The following is a 20,032-nucleotide window of genomic DNA, read 5'->3' on the forward strand; positions in this document are numbered from 1 at the left end:
GTCGGCGGTTTGAATCCCCGCAACGGGGTGAGCTACCATTGCTCTGTGCCAGCTCCTGCCAACCTAGCAGTTCAAAAGCACACAAGGGCAAGTAGATAAATAGGTACCGCTGCAGCAGGAAGGTAAACAGTGCGCTCTGGTTTCCGTCATGTTGTGCCAGAAGCAGTTTAGTCCTGCTGGCCACATGACCCAGAAAGCTGTCTGTGGACAAACGCCAGCTCCCTCGGCCTGAAAGCGAGATGAGCGCTGCACTCCATAGTCGCCTTTGACTGGACTTAATCGTCCTGGGGTCCTTTACCTTTACTTTTTTTTTACCTGTTGAGCATGAGGAGTGGAATCTATTGGGAGTGGCTTTCGTTCCCTGAGCCCATTCTTCATTCAAAAGTGTCCCACGCCAAGGTTTTAGTAGCCCATTGTGACAAAAAACCAAACCTTTTTATTGCCCAGCTGCACATGGAGGAAATACTTACGTTTTCTCCGTGACCCCAAGAAATTTATAGACTGTTCCAGGGTTCAGAACACCTTTCATCTCAATTAACGGGAGCTCTTCAAAGAAATAGGATGGCAACTTGGATTTGACGCAAGTGACGGCATCGCAGGTCACTACCCCGGGATAATACATCATCATCCGGGCCGCAAGGTTCACTTTCCGGCCGATGACTGTGTCATGGGGAAAAAACGACGACAAAACATACTTTGTCTTTCTTCTAGCTGGTCTCTTAACAGAGAGAAACAGGAGCGGTGTTACGTCTGGGCCACCTCAAGCACCACCTTGCGCCGGACAACACTTCCGCCAGGCCAAAAGATGGAACTTCCTGTGGCACAGCAGCAGCGGGCAAATAAATGACCCCCAGGCCCATCTCATGGAAACTTGCTTGATTCCCTCCGTTCACAGCACCAGGTCTCAACAAGACCTGATGGGGGACTCTCTCTGGGGGGGAGTGTCTGTAGTGCCAAACAATCTGTGTAGAAGTGGCAGCAGGGCGATTTAGAGGTGTGGTCTGGCTGATAGGGCACCGAGTATCTTTACTTGTGGCTGCCTACTCAGGGTGTCTCAGGGCTCGCCCATACTTCTGTCATAGCTGCCAAGTCTCCCGTTTTCCCCAGGAAATCCCCGTTTTTCCAGCTTTTCCTAGCTGAAAAAATGGATTCCCCCCCCCCCCCGGTTTATTCTGGCGTGACAGCACATTTTGGAACTGGGCGGAGCATGCTCAGAAGCAACTTTTGATGCTGCTCTGCCCAGTTCCAAAATGGCTGCAGTGTGACTTCTGGCGCAGCGACCATTTTAGAACTGGGCAAAGCAGCATCAAAAGTCACTTCTGAGCATGCTCCGCCCAGTTCCAAAATGGCGGCAGCGCTACTTCCGGTCTGCTATTTCCGGCCCGGTCCCTTATTTCTCTGACAGCAACTTGGCAGGTATGATTCTTCTGTGTGTCCCTTGCTTAGAAAGCACAGGGGCCAAGTGATTTCCAGCTTTTCCAGTAGTAGTTTTGCCTTTGCGACGCAGCTTCCCCACAGAAAACCCACCACTCTTTAGCACTAAATCAGAGCAAATGGCAATTTGTGGAAAACCCAGTTGCTGTTTGCCTAAATTCAGTGCTAAACCACGAGATTTACCCAGGAGGAAGCAGCAGGGTGAACAGAAGTGTGGATGAGCACTGTATCTTGTTGTTTCTTCAATGTTGCTGTGCATTCTAACACCTTATTTGGTTTTTTATTATTATTATTGAACTGTTTTGTTGCTACGATATGTTTCTTTTAATGTAAGCTACTTTGGAGGCTTAAACATTTGCATAAATGGATAAGGACAACATGGGAAAAGCCAATGCTATAAGCCAAAAGGATTTCAGCAGTTTTTTAATTATTATTATTATTAATTTATATATATTATTTTGACAAAGTAATAATCATACATAAATAAGAATAAAATATGCACCCCACCCCCAAGACAATTCCATTGTAACTATCCAACCTCCCAAAATTGCAGCACCTCTTACCATGGTTTGACCCCTTTCCATTTTAACAGTACAAATACCCTTCAAAATCATTTCTCCTGCATAATCACTGTTTTACCTTAATGGAACAAGTTAATTTATCATTAATAACTATATCCCACACCTCTTTAGACCATTCTTCCATTTTATATTCTGCTAGCCCCTTCCACTTCCTAGCTATCATAATTCATGTAGCTGTCAATTAATCTGTGAGCAAGTCCTTCATAGCATGCGAACTTTCCACCCCATCGTAAGCAGCAAGATTTCTGCCCAGTTGTGTGGTACGGGAGAATCCTTAGAAGCAGCAACCTGGAGAAGGCAACCCACCAAGAGATGGAACAATAGTTGGGTTGAGCAGCAAGGCAAAGGCTCCAGGCAGCGGGAAAAGGAGCAGGAGTTTGCAGGTGAAGGAAGCCAGTGCTGGGAGTTTGCCAAAGCACAGGACATGAAGGGGCAAACAAGGAGGCACTGCTGGAAAGCACTGAGGTGGGAGTGAATCTTTCACTTACTGCCCACATTCATAAAACTGGCCTTGAACACAGGGAAGGTACAAGAGACTACAGTCACAATACCTGTGTATTCATGTCTCAAACGATGGCCAACTACCCCACAGAAAACAGGCCCACTGGTGACTCCAATGGAGACAAGCCTGAAAGCACAAGAGAGAGCAAAAGGTGAGGTAAAGGAGCCCTGGGCGGTTAAGTCCAGTCAAAGGCGACTATGGGGTTGCGGCGCTCATCTCGCTTTCAGGCCGAGGGAGCCGGCATTTGTCCACAGACAGCTTTCCGGATCATGTGGCCAGCAGGACTAAACCGCTTCTGGCACAACAGGACACCATGAAGGAAACCAGAGCAGCGCACGGAAACGCCGTTTATCTATTTATCTACTTGCACTGGTGTGCTTTCCAACTGCTAGGTTGGCAGGAGCTGGGACAGAGCAACGGGAGCTCACTCCGTTGCAGGGATTCGAACCTCCGACCTTCTGATTGGCAAGCCCAAGAGGCTCAGTGGTTTAGACCACAGCGCCACCCGCGTCCACCTGTGTGATGTGCTCCCCAGCCCAGTTCTGTAGCATTGTGCGAAGCTTTTGTCTCTGGCGAGTGCTTAGCATTCCTGCAGTATGCATGATTGCACCTACAGAGAACTTGCAGCTTATGTGCAAGGGTTCAATTTCTGGGGGGTCCACACAGAAATGCAAAACTGCGTAAAGCCAGGAACCCCAAGAACCTCCCCCAATGAAACCATCTCTACCTGTCCAGAGCAGGTCTTGTCCTCTGCCTTCTTGCTATCTGGGCGAATGAATACAATTACATAGATGAAACATTCGTAACAGTGTGATGTTGACTCCCACCTTTAGCTTTTTCAAATTCTAAAGACAGGATTAGAGTTGACCCTGCGGGCTATGGTATCAGAGAGCCAACACCTTTCCTGGACCTCTGAGACCCACTTTTTCTTAAATCATAACAGAAACTCGGTTTGGAACTGGCTCAGCAATTACAAGCATCATTGGGGTGGGGTGGGGTGGGGGAATTGGCAAAAATCAGTTTCAAGAGTCAACTGGCAATTTTGGCTGTATGCCTTATTACCGTATACTGGCTTCCTATTATATCCAACTAAGCTTACACCAAGGATCCAGGTGGCGCTGTGGGTCTAGGGCTTGCTGATCAGAAGGCCGGCATAGTCGTCTTGCTGACAGAGTCTAGGGCTTGCTGATCAGAAGGCCGGCAGTTCGAATCCCTGCAACGGGGTGAGCTCCCATTGCTCGGTCCCGGCTCCTGCCCACCTAGCAGTTCAAAAGCACATCAAAGTGCAAGTAGATAAATAGGGACTGCTCCAGTGGGAAGGTAAACGGCATTTCCGTGTGCAGCTCTGGTTCACCAGAAGCAGCTTTGTCATGCTGGCCACATGACCCAGAAGCTGTCTGCGGACAAACACCGGCTCCCTTGGCCTATAGAGCGAGGTGAGCGCCGCAACCCCAGAGTCGGACATGACTGGACCTGATGGTCAGGGGCTCCTTTACCTTTACCTTTAAGCTTACACCAGGATCCAGCGATGTTGTCATGCTCCTCATTGGAATGCCTTTTGGAAAACAGACAGTCCCCTTCCCTTTGGAGCGGAAAGAGACCGGCCACCCACACCCAACCGCCAAAACTCCTCAGGGCTGCTCAGCTGGTTTGCGTCCCTTCCCCTAGCACAGTTCTCCCCCCCCCCCCCAGCACTGAGTGACATGACTGGGCTGAGGGCTGGGGCCTCTCCTCCTCACCCACATCTACACTTCCACCTCTTTCCACTAGAAGCAAATAGTACTGTGATAGAGGAGTGGGAGACAAGGGGCACCCACTGCCCGCTGCCATCTAGGGCATGGTAGAAGGTGGACATGCCAGACACTTCCACAAAACTGGATGGGCCTTAATTTCCCAGTACCTTTCTCTGTTGCATTGAACCCACACCCCAGCCACCATGTTTCTTACAATGCTCAACGAGGGCTGAGGCACAAGCATTGCCAGGAAGCAGTAAAAGGGTGGGACTTTCGACAGTCCCGTTGGGTGGTGATTCTGTTGTGAGCAGCAGCTATAACCTTGCCAAAGACATATCCATCTGGTACGCAGGCTGAAACCCTACCTGCCTGCGGACTGTCTCGCCAGAGTGGTGCATGCTCTAGTTATCTCTCGCTTGGACTACTGCAATGCGCTCTATGTGGGGCTACCTTTGAAGGTGACCCGGAAACTACAATTAATCCAGAATGCGGCAGCTAGACTGGTGACTGGGAGCGGCCGCCGGGACCACATAACACCAGTCTTGAAAGACCTGCATTGGCTCCCAGTACGTTTCCGAGCACAATTAAAAGTGTTGGTGTTGACCTTTAAAGCCCTAAACGGCCTCGGTCCAGTATACCTGAAGGAGCGTCTCTACCTCCATCGCTCTGCCCGGACACTGAGGTCCGGTGCCAAGGGCCTTCTGGCTGTTCCCTCGCTGCGAGAAGCCAAGTTACAGGGAACCAGGCAGAGGGCCTTCTCGGTAGTGGCACCCGCCCTGTGGAACGCCCTCCCACCAGATGTCAAAAAGAAAAACAACTACCAGACTTTTAGAGGACATCTGAAGGCAGCCCTGTTTAGGGAAGCTTTTAATCTTTAAGAAATTAGTGTATTTTAATATTTCTGTTGGAAGCCGCCCAGAGTGGCTGGGGAAACCCAGCCAGATGGGCGGGGTATAAATAATAAATTATTATTATTATTATTATTATCATCATCATCATCATCCCCGGCCCACTCAGTCACTTACCTTACTTTCATGAGTGCCGTGGAACAGAAAGCATGGATTTTATTGGCACTGTCCAGGGCATTTGCACCTTCGTCAGACTGTTTATCCCCAGGGAGGCCAAAGATGCAAAGCAACGTGCAACCCTTATGGGGGTAGAGGCAAGAATATCGGAGAAGTTGTTATAAGAGCAACTTATTGCCATTTGCAAAATGAAGATATTTACTGTATGCATGTAGGGTTTCTGTGTGCAGATTTTCAGGCTATGGTCTCCCAAACCAGCCATATAAAATTCTAAAATAATTGTCCCATGAAAATAATACATGGAACAAAGCTAAGGAGTAGGAAACCCTAAAAGTCAAGGAAACCAGACAATAAAATAGAAGAACACTATGTTTTCAGCACTGGCGTTTAGTTCCACCCCCCATCACTGAGATCAAGTGCCAAGGGCCTTCGGGTGATTCTTTCCCTCATAGCAAGGTTACAGGGAACCAGGCAGAGGGCCTTCTCGGTAGTGGCGCCCTCCCTATGCCACACCCTCCCATCAAGGAAATAAGCATCTATCCTATTTTTAAAAGACATCTGAAGGCTGTTTAGGGAAGTTTTTAATATTTAGTGCTGTATTGTTTTTAACACTCGATTGTGAGCTGCCCAGAGTGGCTGGGGAAACTCAGCCAGATGGGTGGGGTATAAATAATAAATTGTTGTTGTTGTTGTTGTTGTTGTTGTTGTTGTTGTTGTTGTTGTTGTTCTGACAGAGAGGGTTTGCAGTGAGGATGTCTTAACGCCGACTGGCCATCGTCCAGGTCTGAGGGAGATGTTGCCACGATTTAAATCCTGGCTCATTCGTGGAGCTCACTGGGTAATGTTGGCCAATCGCTGCCTCTCAGCCTACCTTGTAGAGTTTTGGGGAGGATAAACTGAGAGGGAGGAAGAAAGGTGGTTCTTATTTTCTTGGAAGAAAAGTGGGTTAGTAAATGTGTTAATTAATACTGCACTGTATTAATTCCTTTTGGGAATTATAGGGACAGAACTACCCAAACTGTACTGTATAAAAATATATTCATGTCTGCGACTACAGCGGCAAGAATGTTACCGTACTTGCCCAAAAATGAAAAGAAGTCGTCCCAGCAAAGGAAGAACGGATAAAAAAACTTAGGGAATATGCAGAAATGGCGAAACTTACTGGAAAAAATAAGAAATCAAGATAGCAAACTTTTTATAAAAGAATGATAATGGTTTATTGAATGTTTGCAAACAAACTGTAAATAGATAAGAACATTGGAGGGATTATTTGTAATAACCTGCAGTTTTATAAAATTAACTTAATTTGCTCATTTATTCATCTACTTTAAAAATATACTCTTATGATATATATTTAAAGTAGATCAATAAATGAGCAAATTAAGTTAATTTACATAAACAGAAGATATTAAAAATAAATTTAAGGAACCGCAGAAAGTGGGGGAAGGAAGTCGAGTTTTGAAATGTTAAAAGGATTGTAAAATTATTGAAATGTATACAATTGAAAATCATAAATAAAATATACAAATATAACAACAACAGCAGCAGCAGCAACAACAACAACAACAATGCACTGTTAACCGTTGCAGAATCTGGAGCAGGGAGTGAATCTGAGGCACATTTGGTTAGGATTGCCATTGACACCTCTGCCACCCCCAGAAGCAGAGTTGGGGCATCCTGTTTCACTGCTTGGACGATACAGGAAGTACCACTTCCCCCGCCGCTGCCACCCTATCTGTTGCCACCAGCGCCACTTCTCCTCCTGCTCTGCCGCCTTTGCCGCTGGCAGAGAAATGCTGCCAATATTGCCGCATGCCCAAATTACACACGATCTTGTGCGCTTGCAAGATCTCTCATAATTCCAGGTGTAACTTTAGCTACTGTGTCCGTGTTGGGGGCAGGAGGTGCACCCACCGGGTTGCCACCTTTCATCACCTGCTACTCACACCACATGACTGCAACAAAATTTCTGAAAGACCTACACTGGCTCTCAGTACGTTTCCAAGCACAATTCAAAGTGCTGGTGCTGACCTTTGAAGCCTTAAACAGCCTCGGTCCAGTATACCTGAAGGAGCGTCTCCACCCCCATCATTCAGCCCGGACACTGAGGTCCAGTTCCGAGGGCCTCCTGGCAGTTCCCTCACTGCGTAAAATGAGGTTACAGGGAACCAGGCAGAGGACCTTCTCGGTAGTCGCGTCCACCCTGTGGAACGCCCTCCCATCAGATGTCGAGGAAATAAACAACTACCTGACTTTTAGAAGACATCTGAAGGCAGCCCTGTTTAGAGAAGTTGTTAATGTTTGATGTTTTATTGTGTTTTTAATATTCTATCGGGAGCCGCCCAGAGTGGCTGGGGAAACCCATCCAGATGGGCGGGGTATAAATATATTGTTATTATTATTATTATTATTATTATTATTATTATTATTATTTGAGGGCACAGCTCAAAAGTGCCCACAGCTACCCCGGTGACATGAGCACATCATATAAAGGATGTCTGTAGGACCCTTCATCCTACAGTGACCCGTGCCAACCCCAACTCTTGCCATGCTTTGCTGATAAGGACCATGCCTGCAGGAGACTCACTTTGTCAAACATGAAGACCTTGTTAATCTTGCCACTGAGCGGGTATATGATCGCCGCAATCTTCGTGTTGGCATCCTGGATGGCCTTACAGAGATGGTGAGTGTTGGCGCTTTCGTCAAACTGCAAATTCACAAAGACGATCGTCACGGGTCGAAGCTCTGATAAGTATTCCAGGGGCTGGTTGTCATCAATCTGAAAAACAGGACGGACTGCGATGACTTTTCCATGAAGTTGTAAGTGATGCGGGGGAGGCAGAAGCAGATCTAAGGGAGCAAGACCATTTGGGTTGGGTCGCTCTGGGTGTGGAGCCACAGGGGATGCCACAACCATGATTTAGAACGGAGCATGGGAGGTGCTGGATTTTGGTGTCACAACTGAAATTTGAGACCCCGAGTTAAAAGAGTTCGTTGATAACTGGAAATCTCTAAAGAGTTACAGAACTTTAAAAGTAAGTGTTGCAATCTGAATTCGGTAGCAGCTTTTGAATAAGCTCTGTAAATAAAGGTTAAATGGGTTAAAATAGATACATAGATGCATATTCGTATTTTATTATGATTTTGCTGATAAACTTAGGTAATAGGTTTATTAGAGTGAAAAGATGTTGAGAAGGACGGGAAATCAGATTTATGAAGATACAGTGGTACCTCGACATCCAAACGATTCAACTTCCGAAGGTTTCGACTTCCAAAGTTGACAACCCCGGAAGTATTTTCGCGTGCGCATTCTGCACCTGTGCGAAGCGGCGCACGCGGTCAGCGCACACGCAGAAGCACAAAATCGCGCTTCGTGCATGTGCAAAAGCGGCGCTTCGACAACCAAAGACTTCGACTTACGGAGACAGCCGCGGAACGGATCGTCTTCGTAAGTCAAGGTACCACTGTATATACTTCTTTGATGGAATTTTTATTTTGATGAGTTTGATGCTTTCCTTTTGGGAATTATAAGGGCAGAACTACCTAAAATGTATAGAAACTTATTCATGTATGCTACTACAGCGGCAGAAATGTTACTTGCCCAAAAATGGAAAGAAGAAGAAGTCCCAACAAAGGAAGAATGGATGCAAAAACTTATGAAATATGCAGTAATGGTGAAACTTACTGGAAGAATAAGAAATCAATAATGAGAACATTGGCAGGATTATTGTAATAACCCGCCGTGTTGTGAGAATATATTTAAAAATGAATAAATGAGCAAATTAAGTTAATTTGGATATGCAAAAGAAGATATTAAAAACAAATTTAAGGAACCGCAGAAAGAGGGGAAAGGAAGTCACGTTATGAAATGTCAAAATGATTGTAAAATCAGTGAAATGTGTAAAATTAGTGAAATGTATAAACTTGAAAAGTATAAATAAATTAATAAAATATCAGAAGACAAAAAGGAAGGAAGTGGCTCTGTGCCGGATGACAAATGAGCAGGGGGGGGCCCTCCCTCAACTGCCTGTTAGTTAGAAAGACAAAAAGGCAGAGTTTAGGCTAGGAGTTAGAAGCTGGGCAGCTGAGTGACAGAGCCATGCTTGATTTCTTTTGGAATCCGAGGCTGTGGCTATGAGAGAAGCAAGACCCTCTTGCGGTGCTGATGCTGTGAACCCCTCCATCGTAGGCTCAGGTTGCATATATGTGTAAATAAACCATGTATCCTGAAGACACCAAAGTCTCCTCTGTGCCCCAGTCTGAGGAAACCCAACCCTGGGAAGCACAAAAAAACCCCTGGAATCTTACATGGCTCAGAGATCAGGGTGGTGTTGAACAATATGTAAAATTGCCCCAGTGATCCTTCACTAACCAGGCTGGTGATAACACAAACAACACAGAATTGATAAGCTGATGATAGACATTATCTCAATTCAGACCATTGGGATAGAACTGGACTTATTGATGAGGTCATAGCTGCCAAGTACCCCGTATTCTCAGGGAAAACCCCGATTTTACTTACCTTTTCCCAGTGGTCCCCCATATCACTTCGTCTCCCGTTTTTCTCTGTTATTTTCTCCTGCCGGCGGCCATTTTTTTTCTTCCTGATTTGCCCTCCTATGGGCACCAAAAATGGCCGCCGCTGGCTTCGAAAGTCGCTTGTACGCATGTCCGGCAGTGCATAGACGAGACTTCCGGTGTCGGCGGCAGCCATTTTTGGTGCCCATAGATGGGCGGAGCGACACCGGAAGTTGCGTTGACGCACTTCCTGACATGCTTACAAGCGACTTTCGAAGCCGGTGGCGGCCATTTTTGGTGCCCATAGAAGGGCAAAGCGACACCGGAAGTTACATCGACGCAACTTCCGGTGTCACATGGCTGCCAGTACCGGATTCTGCAGTCCGGGACTTGGAAGGTAAGGATGAGGTGCAATTTAGCGGTTTTGTGTTGGAGACTCCCTTTGAAGTTCCTTTGTTCAGTGACTCGGGAGGCTTCATACATGAATGAAACACGCACATTACCTTAATTTTTAAAAACAAACGAACACAGAGAATGACTAGCACTACACGCCACGTAACAGTACGGTAATCAGAAGGCAATGGTCAAGCACTGCAGTACCTTCTTTAGGATATTCCTCATCACGTATTTTCTCAAACACTTCTCAAGTTTGTCATTTGGAGGCAAGACAGAGGCGTTTCTCAAAATCTCTAGGGAGGGAAGGTGAGAGCATTTTCATTGAGGAAAGAAAGACGTGATTAGGAAAGTTTAGAACAGGACGGAAGCTTCTCCTGATATGCGCAGCACCCATGCACCCACTTGTGTATTTGTGCAGGGCTGCGCAAAATGTATGGGGGCCAGTTAAAGGTAAAGGGACCCCTGACCATTAGGTCCAGTCGTGACCGACTCTGGGGTTGCGCGCTCATCTCGCATTATTGGCCGAGGGAGCCGGCGTACAGTTTCCAGGTCATGTGGGCAGCAAGACTAAGCTGCTTCTGGCAAACCAGAGCAGCACATGGAAACGCTGTTTACCTTCCCGCTGTAGCGGTTCCTATTTATCTACTTGCATCTTGACGTGCTTTCGAACTGCTAGGTTGGCAGGAGCTGGGACTGAGTAACGGGAGCTCACCCCGTCACAGGGATTTGAACCGCTGACCTTCTGATCAGCAAGCCCTAGGCTCAGTGGTTTAACCCACAGCACCACCTGGGTCCCTCTGCAATATCTTGGACTAAATGAGTTGTTCTGTGAACACATGGAAGAAGTGAGTGAGTTAAGAGTTTCTTGGTCTGTCTGAGCAGCGGCGGAGCAAGCTGATCGGGCACCTGGGGTGGTACACGTTCCCTGCGCCCAAGGGTGGGGCCAGCCACCCATGGGGCGGGGCAAGCCAGGGCAGGACGCTCCACGGTGCCTCCGAGGAATCTGCCTGCCTCCTCCCACTCAGCCACGCTACAGCTGGGGGGAGGCAGCGGGCGGACCGTTTGGGGCAGCGCGGAGCCTGCGGGCACCCAAGCCACCGTGTCACTCCCAGGATGTGGGAGTGCCGCCCAGCATTTTGTCACCCCCTCAGTGGTGACACCCAGGGCAGACTGCCCCCACCGCACCCCCTTCCTCCACCCCTGGGTCTGAGTGTGTTTGAGGAGATTTAGTTTTTTAGGAGAATGCCTTAGGGCTTCCTTATGGTGGGAGGCCCTTTCTTTTCCTTGACAAGGGCAAAAAATATTGCATGAGCTCCGTCTGTGCGTGTGAAAGAAAGAGGCTCTCTGTGTTGCCATCTTTCAAGCACTGGTACTTTGTACCCCTATCTCAAAACCGGGCATGTGTTTCCTAGGAAATCTTCTACATTTGCAATTTATTGCATGAGGCATTTGATGGGTGGTATGACTTGAACCTGTGGCTTGGCTCCTTGCTTGATAGTTCTGCTCTTTATGAAGGCCATTTGCTGCCTTTGTTATTTGTAGTGCAGGTAAATAATAATAATAATAATAATAATAATAATAATAATAATAATAATGTAATAATATTCCTTCCAGAAGCACCTTAAAGACCAGAAGGTATCTGAAGAAGTGTGCATGCACACGAAAACTCATACCAAAATAAAAACTTAGTTGGTCTTTAAGGTGCTGCTGGAAGGAATTTTTTTATTTTGTTTCGACTACGTCAGACCAACACGGCTACCTACCTGTAAATAATAATAATAATATTTGTAGGGTGGAGGGCCCTACAGACATCCTTTATATGTTGTGCTCTTGTCATCGGGGTAGCTGTGGGCACTTTTGAGCTGTGCCCTCAGATAATGATGATGATGATGATAATAATAATAATAATAATAATAATAATAATAATAATAATATATTTATACCCCGCCCATCTGGCTGGGTTTCCCCAGCCACTCTGGGCGGCTTCCAACAAAAAATTAAAATACATTAAAATGTCACACATTAAAAACGTCCCTGAACAGGGCTGCCTTCAGATGTCTTCTAAATGTTAGGTAGTTAGATAGCCTGGTCTGAGTTTTACCGTGTGTGAATACCGGTAGTACTGTTTGGTACTGCAGAGGATTTATGAACACATAGACAAGGAAGGCCTTTCCCAGATTCTGTGTAACAGGCAGAACAAAATGGGACAATAGTTCTGTCTTGCCTTACGGCTCGTCTACACTTCTGCTTCTGTTCCCATGCCTAGGAAGCACAGTTTCAAGCAGTTTTCAGATTGGCCCACACTTTCTAGGCATGAGTCCAAGCAGTTTCCCCCCTAAAGCCCCGCTCTTTAGCTTTAAATCAATCTGCAGAAAACCCAATTTGCTATTTGCTTCGATTGAGCCCTAAAAGAACAGTTTTCCCCGGGGGAAAGAGGTGTGGATAATCCTGAAGGGTGGATAAACCCTTAGAAACAGCGGGAATAATGCAATCCGAAACATCCTAATGGTTTTGTGTGCGTGTGATGTATGCAGATTTTAAAAGTACTTGACAATGATATGACATGTGCTTTGTGTGCATATAGTTTCAGGTTCGCTCCGTAGCACTTATTTAAAGTATTTTAGGGCTCTTCCCTATTATTGGTGCCTTTGCCTTCTGGTTCACATTGGGAGGCAGAATTCACCCGTAGAAAAGGAGAAGGGGAACCTCTACCATATGACTTGCCCCAGCCCAGTACCTCTTCAAGGGACATCTATGGACCTCTTTCTAGACATCTTAGAATAGCCAAAGAACTCACCAAAATTGTCACAGATGCGATTTTGGTACAGGTGCTGTGTGCATCTATCAAAGAACTCCTCAGCGTCAAAATCCAGGGTATTTCTAATGTATCGAAACTGGCAAAGAGAATTACAGCTGTTTAGCCATCTTCGCCCCTGTTTCTGCCAGATATGACCTTTGTCAGTCAACTTCCCAATGTTAATCTCTCCCCCCACCACGACACCCCAAGCACATTTCCTTGGATGCAAATTGCCATCACATTTCCCCCTTATCTGTCTCCTCATGTCCCAGCCCTGTTCAGCACCAGTATGATTTTTAAACCCAGCTATACACGTAATAGGAACGCGGGTGGCGCTGTGGTCGAAATCACTGAGCCTAGGGCTTGCCGATCACAAGGTCGGTGGTTCGAATCCCCGCGACAGGGTGAGCTCCCGTTGCTTGGTCCCAGCTCCTGCCAACCTAGCAGTTTGAAAGCACGTCAAATGGCAAGTACAGTGGTACCTCTACTTACGAATAACTCTACTTACGAATGTTTCTACTTACGGATGGAGCTCCGTCCGCCATCTTGGATGCAGTTTAGATAGGATTTTTTCTACTTACGAATTTTTAGATAGGGTTGCTTCTACTTACGAATTTTTTCTCCCAATGCATTCCTATGGGATTCGACTTACAATTTTTTTCGACTTACAAATGTGTGTTCGGAACGCATTAAATTCGTAAGTAGAGGTACCACTGTAGATAAATAGGTACCACTCCGGCGGGAAGGTAAATGACATTTCCATGCACTGCTCTGGTTTCACCAGAAGCGGCTTAGTCACGCTGGCAAAATGACCCGGGAAAAACTGTCTGCGGAGAAACGTCAGCTCCCTCGGCCAGTAAAGCGAGATGAGCGCCACAACGCCAGAGTCATTCGCCGCTGGACTTAACTGTCAGGGGTCCTTTACCTTTTTTTAAAAAACATGTAATAGGCAGTATTTTTCTTACAGTTGCAAATCATAAATGCTTTTGGTGGTTTTTTCCCCTTGAATAAATCACTGCAAACTTTGTGTGTCACTGTAATGCATTGCTTTGACGTCATTTCTGCACCACGTAAAGTAATTCCAGCCCCCCAATTTCCCCCACAGACCTGTCCCATATTTTGCCCAACCTGTCCTCTATCTTGCCTGACCAGAGGTGGCAACCCTAGCTAAGGGATGAATACTTCCCTTCTGAGTTAGTGGGGAAAGCCACAACCAGAAGACTCGCGAGGCTGAGCCCTGGGGAGCAGAAATAAGCTCTGCCAGGAGGGGGTTGGGATTGGGAGAAGGACAACACAATCCCTGTTCCTGTATGAAGCGCCCTCTATGGTTCTTCTTGATCCCAGGGCTAGGAGGAAGAACAGGTGAGGAATTGCAGAGCTTCAACATCACACCTGCACCAGGACCATCAACTCTCTGGGTAGCCTTGCAAGGCTGACCACGGTGATGCTATAAATCCTGACCTCTTTTCATCCCTCCCTGGAGAATGACCACTCCACACATCAATGGGGGGCGACTTTTGCGTGGTCGTGCGCAGCCCCCTGATCCCGGAGGCGACTCCCTGGTAGTTTGGGGCTGGCACCGCCTTCCCAGGTAGGATGCCAGGGGTCTCCGCCTACCCAAGCCCAGCATCCAATCCTGCCTGGGAAGGTGTTACCAGGGGATGGCCAGGTAAAGGGAGGGACTGTCCAGCTCACACAATAGAATTTGAATCTTACCTCCAAGCACCAGTTGGTTCCAGAGCTTCTCCCACCCTCCACACCCTCATTCAAGTTCTTTTGCAGGCTAACCTTTTGCGGCAACAAGATCAGGGTATTGGGGGAAGCCTTGACCATGCCAATAGGCGTCTTCACTTCCCCCTTCCAGCGGCAGTGAACAGGGGGCGGGCTCTCTCTGCTTGAACATATGTTCTCCAGAGCCAGCCCCAACCCCCATACATGTGGATAACCCCGAAGCCTCCCAGAACCCCGGCTGGGGACTGGGAAGGATAACGCCCAATGCCTGAGCCAAGGTCTCCCTACATCTGAATCTTAATAAAGTTGTGGCCAATTTGAATCCCATAGCATGTTGTCCTGCGTCTTTATTCTGCTCAGGGGGTCACCTGGGGGTTTGGGGGACTCCGCCTGTCCACGCAATACATTCTCCTCCCCCAGTTGCACACAGAAATAAAACATTACACTGTGATGGGAGGAATTGCTACTGCTAGTGAAAAATTCTCCTTCTGATTCTGTGCATGGAATCCTCCATTTTTTCAAGAGTTGCATTCAGCAGAGAAGTCATTCCCCATATATGCGGAAGAGCACAATGCCCTGAATCCAGAAGGTCCCGGGTTCACTCTCCAGCTTCATTGGTGTGGGAAAGACCCTAGACGAAGGGCTTACCCACACTAACCTTTCCTCTGCTCTTTCCAGGCATGCTCTGTGATTTAAAGCTCCGTGTCTAAGTGCCCTTTTTCTGCTCTGGATCTTCCCCCATGATAATCTGCTCTTTAAAGCACAAACGGAGCAAACAGCAATCTGTGGGAAACCCGACTTGACATTTGTTCCGATTCAGCTTTAAAGAACGGGATTGTGCAGGAAAAGCTCAGGGCAAGCAGCAGCAGCAACAACAACAACAACAACAACAACAACAACAACAACAACAACAACAAATGCTTGGTCACAGAGTATTAAAGTGTGGACCTCTGCCTGGAAAGAGTGGAGCCAAAACTAAGTGTCGATAAACCCCAAGACCACAGAGAGCAGCTGCCTTTTCTAGCAAACAGTGCTAACCTAGGAGGGTCAAGGATCTTGAACTCAGCCATGTTCTATTTCCTCCACCAGAAGTTTAAACTTTGGGTAGAGAGAAAGGATGCCACAACAGGCAGCAGCAAGCGTGTCGTCCACCACCGGCACCTACCCACCTTGACAGCTCGCTCATCTTTGATTTTTTCCACCTCAATTAATTTCCGGTCGCAGAGCTCCCAGCAGTTTGGCGACAGGATAATTTCACTTGCTTTCGCCAAGTTCTGGGCCAACCGCACTTCATCCACTGCCCGACCGATTACCAGGAAATACTGGTGCCTGTTGTCTCCGACCACAACTTTTGAGATGTGACCTGCAGATAGTCCTGGAGAAAGGTACAACATCGTAATCCATTTGAACACATCACAGAAATGGCTAGATTAACAAAGGAGAGAATGCATGAATGAATGAAAACATATAAACAAAACAAAAATCAGGCAAGATTCCTGATTAATTGTCCAAGAGCATTTATTTAGTAGTTGGGGATTGAAATAATATTTGCTGAAGCAAAAGACGTTTGTTAAGCATCCCAGGTATAACATGAAATCATACATGGCAATGGAAATGAATTCAATAGTTCTCATTTTGCATGGAAATAATTCCCACCATATCCAGGACCATAGCATACCCTCTAGTCGGTTGTTAAGCTGGGACTTAATGGTCTTAAGGGTAAGGGGTATTTAAGTCTATCAAACTATTGTCTCTTTTCTGACTTGGCCCTTCCCTTAGGCTTGCCATATTTCAAAAAGTGAAAATCCGGAAATAAAAGTTGTTGAGCAATTTTAAGGACATTCACCCGAGAATCTACATTCCTGACATGGGCTGTCATATGTCCGGATTCTCCTAGACATTTCAGCGATTACCGCCCAGACACTGTTTCCAACGGCCAATTCCCAGGTATGTCTGGGAAATTCCAGAAGTATGGGAGCCCACCGTTTCCTCCTTTTATCTCCTTACAGTTGGGGAGAACAAGGAGCTACTTTGTGAAAGGAACAGTTAACTAAGGGCTCATCGACACCTTGCAGGGGTCCATGAGGTTTTCTACGTGCCCCGTGCAGTTTTGACTTTGCCCTGCCTCTTTCCCTGGGGAAAGCCACTCCGTAGCACTGAATTGGAGCCCATGCCAATGTGTGGGAAACCTGACGGATGTTTGCTCTGATTCCGCAGGAAAGAGCTGGTTTTCCTGGGGGCAAGCAGCAGGACAAGCAGGACTGTGGATGAGCCCTGGCAGACCATGGGAGGAATAGAAGAGATTGTGTAATGCATGGCTGTTAAGTGAGAGGGATTGCCTGCTGGCTAGAACAAGGGGTTAATTCCATCAACGGTGTCTCTGAAAAATTTTACGCATCCCTTGGGAAGACAGGGTTAGGGTTAGGGTTAGGGTTAGGGAAGAAGCAAAGATCCCCAGTGTCAAAGCAATGATTCTTCAACATCAACTTCGTTGGACTGGTCATGTTGTGCGGATGCCTGGTTATCGTCTTCCAAAGCAGCTACTCTATTCCAAACTTTAAAATGGAAAGCGTAATGCTGGTGGTCAACAGAAGGGTTTAAAGACTCTCTCAAAGCAAATCTTTAAAAAATGTAGTATAAACGCCGACAACTGGGAAACACTGGACTGCGAGTGCTCCAATTGGAGAACAGCCTTTACCAAAGGTGCGATGGACTGTGAAAGCGCTCGAACTCGGGATGAAAGGGCGAAATGTGCTAAGAGGAAGGCATGCTTGGCAAACCCTCACCATGATCAACTCCCACCCAGAAACCTATGTCCCCACTGTGGAAGGACGTGTGGATCCAGAATTGGCCTCCACGGTCACTTATGGACTCACTGTTAAGACCATGTTCATGGAAGACAATCTTACTTGGCTACGAGTGATCGCTAAAGAAGAAGAACCAGGGGGGGAATTATAGCAAGGACCCTGAGTGTGTTCCTGCCTTGCTGTGCCAGCCTGTCCTCTGGTCTCTCTCAGGCACAGGCACACATTTTGACTTTCCACGCATCACCGGCTCTGAGCTCCAGGTAGGGGAGGATGCAGTACCTATCTTAACGCGCAGCTCCAGTCCCACCTCCGTATCGCGAACCCCGTACTCTTGCTGGATGCTGAAGCTACATTTCAGAGCCAGAGTGATGATATCATTTATATGGCATCGCTCCACCTTCCAGAGTGCCAGCAATGCATCCCCTACAGAAGCCAGAGATAGTAATAGTAATAATAATAATAATAATAATAATAATAATAATAATATATTTATTTATATCCTACCCATCTGGCTGGGTTTCCTCAGCCACTCTGGGCAGCTCCCAACAGAACATTAATAATAATAATAATAATAATAATAATAATAATAATAAACAATAAACAATAAAACACCAAACATTAAAAACTTTCCTCAACAGGGCTGCCTTCAGATGTCTTATAAAATTCAGATTATTTCCTTGACATCGGATGGGAGCTGTCACAGTGGCCTGGGTGGGCTACTTCAGAGTAACGACTCCACACAGCTCTGCATTTTATCCTTTTATTGGTGCTGTGTATTTACAGTGCTGAAAGCAGTGTTATTTACAGATAGTGGTACATCCTGTCAGTCTTCCACAGTACCTCCGAATGGCGATTCGCGCGTTTTCCCCCAGCAAAGTAATCTAGGCATGCTGAATCTCCGCCCCCTGCGCTTTTTACGCAATTCCGGAGTAGCTGGGATCGGCCTCCTTCCCACCGTCTCCCTGCTTCCCTGTTCCTTTCCCTGCTGGTGCCTGTGCTCCGCTAAGGTACTCGAGCTCCTGTTTCCACTTCCTGAATCGCCACTCGAAGTCTCCCCCTCCCCACTGGGGGAGGAGCTGGTATTCAGGATGGGAGGGGGCTCCCGGTATCTCTTATCCCTCACAGGAGGGCATTCCACAGGGCGGGCGCCACTACCGAGAAGGCCCTCTGCCTGGTTCCCTGTAACCTCACTTCTCGCAGTGAGGGAACTGCCAGAAGGCCCTCGGAGCTGGACCTCAGTGTCCAGGCAGAACGATGAGGGTGGAGATGTTCCTTCAGAAAGACTTGGATTTGTTACTGAAATTCCCAGGTGTCAGGAAAGGTTATTTATGTATGCCACTACTGCGGCCCGTGTTTCGTTAGCCCCCAAATGGAAAACGAGCGAATATATTAAGTTGTGTACAGTTAAAAACGCTGGCAGCATTAAGAGGAATTCAAAAGTGTAAATAAGTTTGATGGAAGCAGTAATGGAATACTGAATGGTATAGTTTTTTGAAAATATGCAGGGATTTATGATATGTCAAATGAACCATGGAAAGGGAAGAAAGGAAATCATTGATATCTTAAGGGTGTTTTAAATCGTAAAACAGAAAATTTATTAAAAATTATATACAAAAAAAGAAGAAAGACTTGGATTTGTGGAACATACAATTGAAAGCACACACACATACACACACAGGTGCGACGCCCACCCACAGAAGGGTCCTACCTGCAAATTTCAAGACATCTCCTCCGAACACCAACACCTCTGCAAGGGAAAGAGAAAGGGAGAAGGGTTACAGAAGAATCTTCCACTGCTTCCACAGTTCTTCTAACTCTCTGTGTGCTCTAAATACCTTAGGAAGACAGGCAAGGGTATAAAGTTTTAAACTGGGGTCATTTACTTCAACACCTCAGCCCCTACCAGGAGGAAAAAGGAAAGAAAGCTACAGTTAGAACTCAGAAAGGGCACTGCCACTTTCTGCTGCTTTTCCTCTCTGTGGACATTAATTAAAGGCTGTTACTTTAGTCCACCGGTATCAATCGCCCTTATAGCAACTGTGAGTGCTGGTGCGCCACAATTCCCGGTTTAAAATCCAGGCTTGAGCCCTCAGGAGAGTTCAAGATGATCTGAGATTTGAACCTTGATCCAATCAAGAGAGTGCTCTGAACTTGGGCTTAGCCACGGGGCAGTGCCAAAAGGGGGTGCCCTCCACTTGCTCCCCCATTTCTGGACTCCTGGAGTCCAGCTCTTGGTCCATCTGGCCCTCGACTGCCTATCGTGACTGACAGCGTCAACAAAGCCCCATCCATTTCGGCCGGAGTCTCTTCTAGCCCTGCCATCATAAATCCTTTGAACAAAGGTGGCAGCGACTGAAGCCCATTCCAACCTCTGATCTTTCATTTTCTACCTAGGACTTAGGTCAGCTCAAAATTGGTCCTGGTCATATTTTAGCCCTTGCATGGTTCGCCCGGCACTTCCCGGCACTGTCTGAGTGTCGGGATGATAGAATATCTCTGGAACCAATG

The 20,032-nt window shown here is 46.9% G+C and overlaps 1 protein-coding gene across 1 annotated transcript in view; it reads right to left on the minus strand.

Annotated features, from left to right (window-relative positions):
• ADCY10 (adenylate cyclase 10) overlaps positions 1–20,032 on the minus strand; it is a 65,238-nt gene that overhangs the window by 43,674 nt on the left and 1,532 nt on the right. The window contains exons 3-11 of the mRNA XM_035123567.2: positions 19,233–19,271; positions 17,804–17,947; positions 15,887–16,092; positions 12,987–13,083; positions 10,394–10,482; positions 7,863–8,054; positions 5,276–5,397; positions 2,567–2,643; positions 471–660 (exon numbers count right to left, since the gene is read on the minus strand). Of these exons, the coding sequence (XP_034979458.2) occupies positions 471–660; positions 2,567–2,643; positions 5,276–5,397; positions 7,863–8,054; positions 10,394–10,482; positions 12,987–13,083; positions 15,887–16,092; positions 17,804–17,947; positions 19,233–19,271 (1,156 nt within the window). The remainder of the gene's footprint in view (positions 1–470; positions 661–2,566; positions 2,644–5,275; positions 5,398–7,862; positions 8,055–10,393; positions 10,483–12,986; positions 13,084–15,886; positions 16,093–17,803; positions 17,948–19,232; positions 19,272–20,032) is intronic.

This window comes from Zootoca vivipara, chromosome 7, assembly GCF_963506605.1.
Source record: "Zootoca vivipara chromosome 7, rZooViv1.1, whole genome shotgun sequence".
NCBI lineage: Eukaryota > Metazoa > Chordata > Lepidosauria > Squamata > Lacertidae > Zootoca > Zootoca vivipara.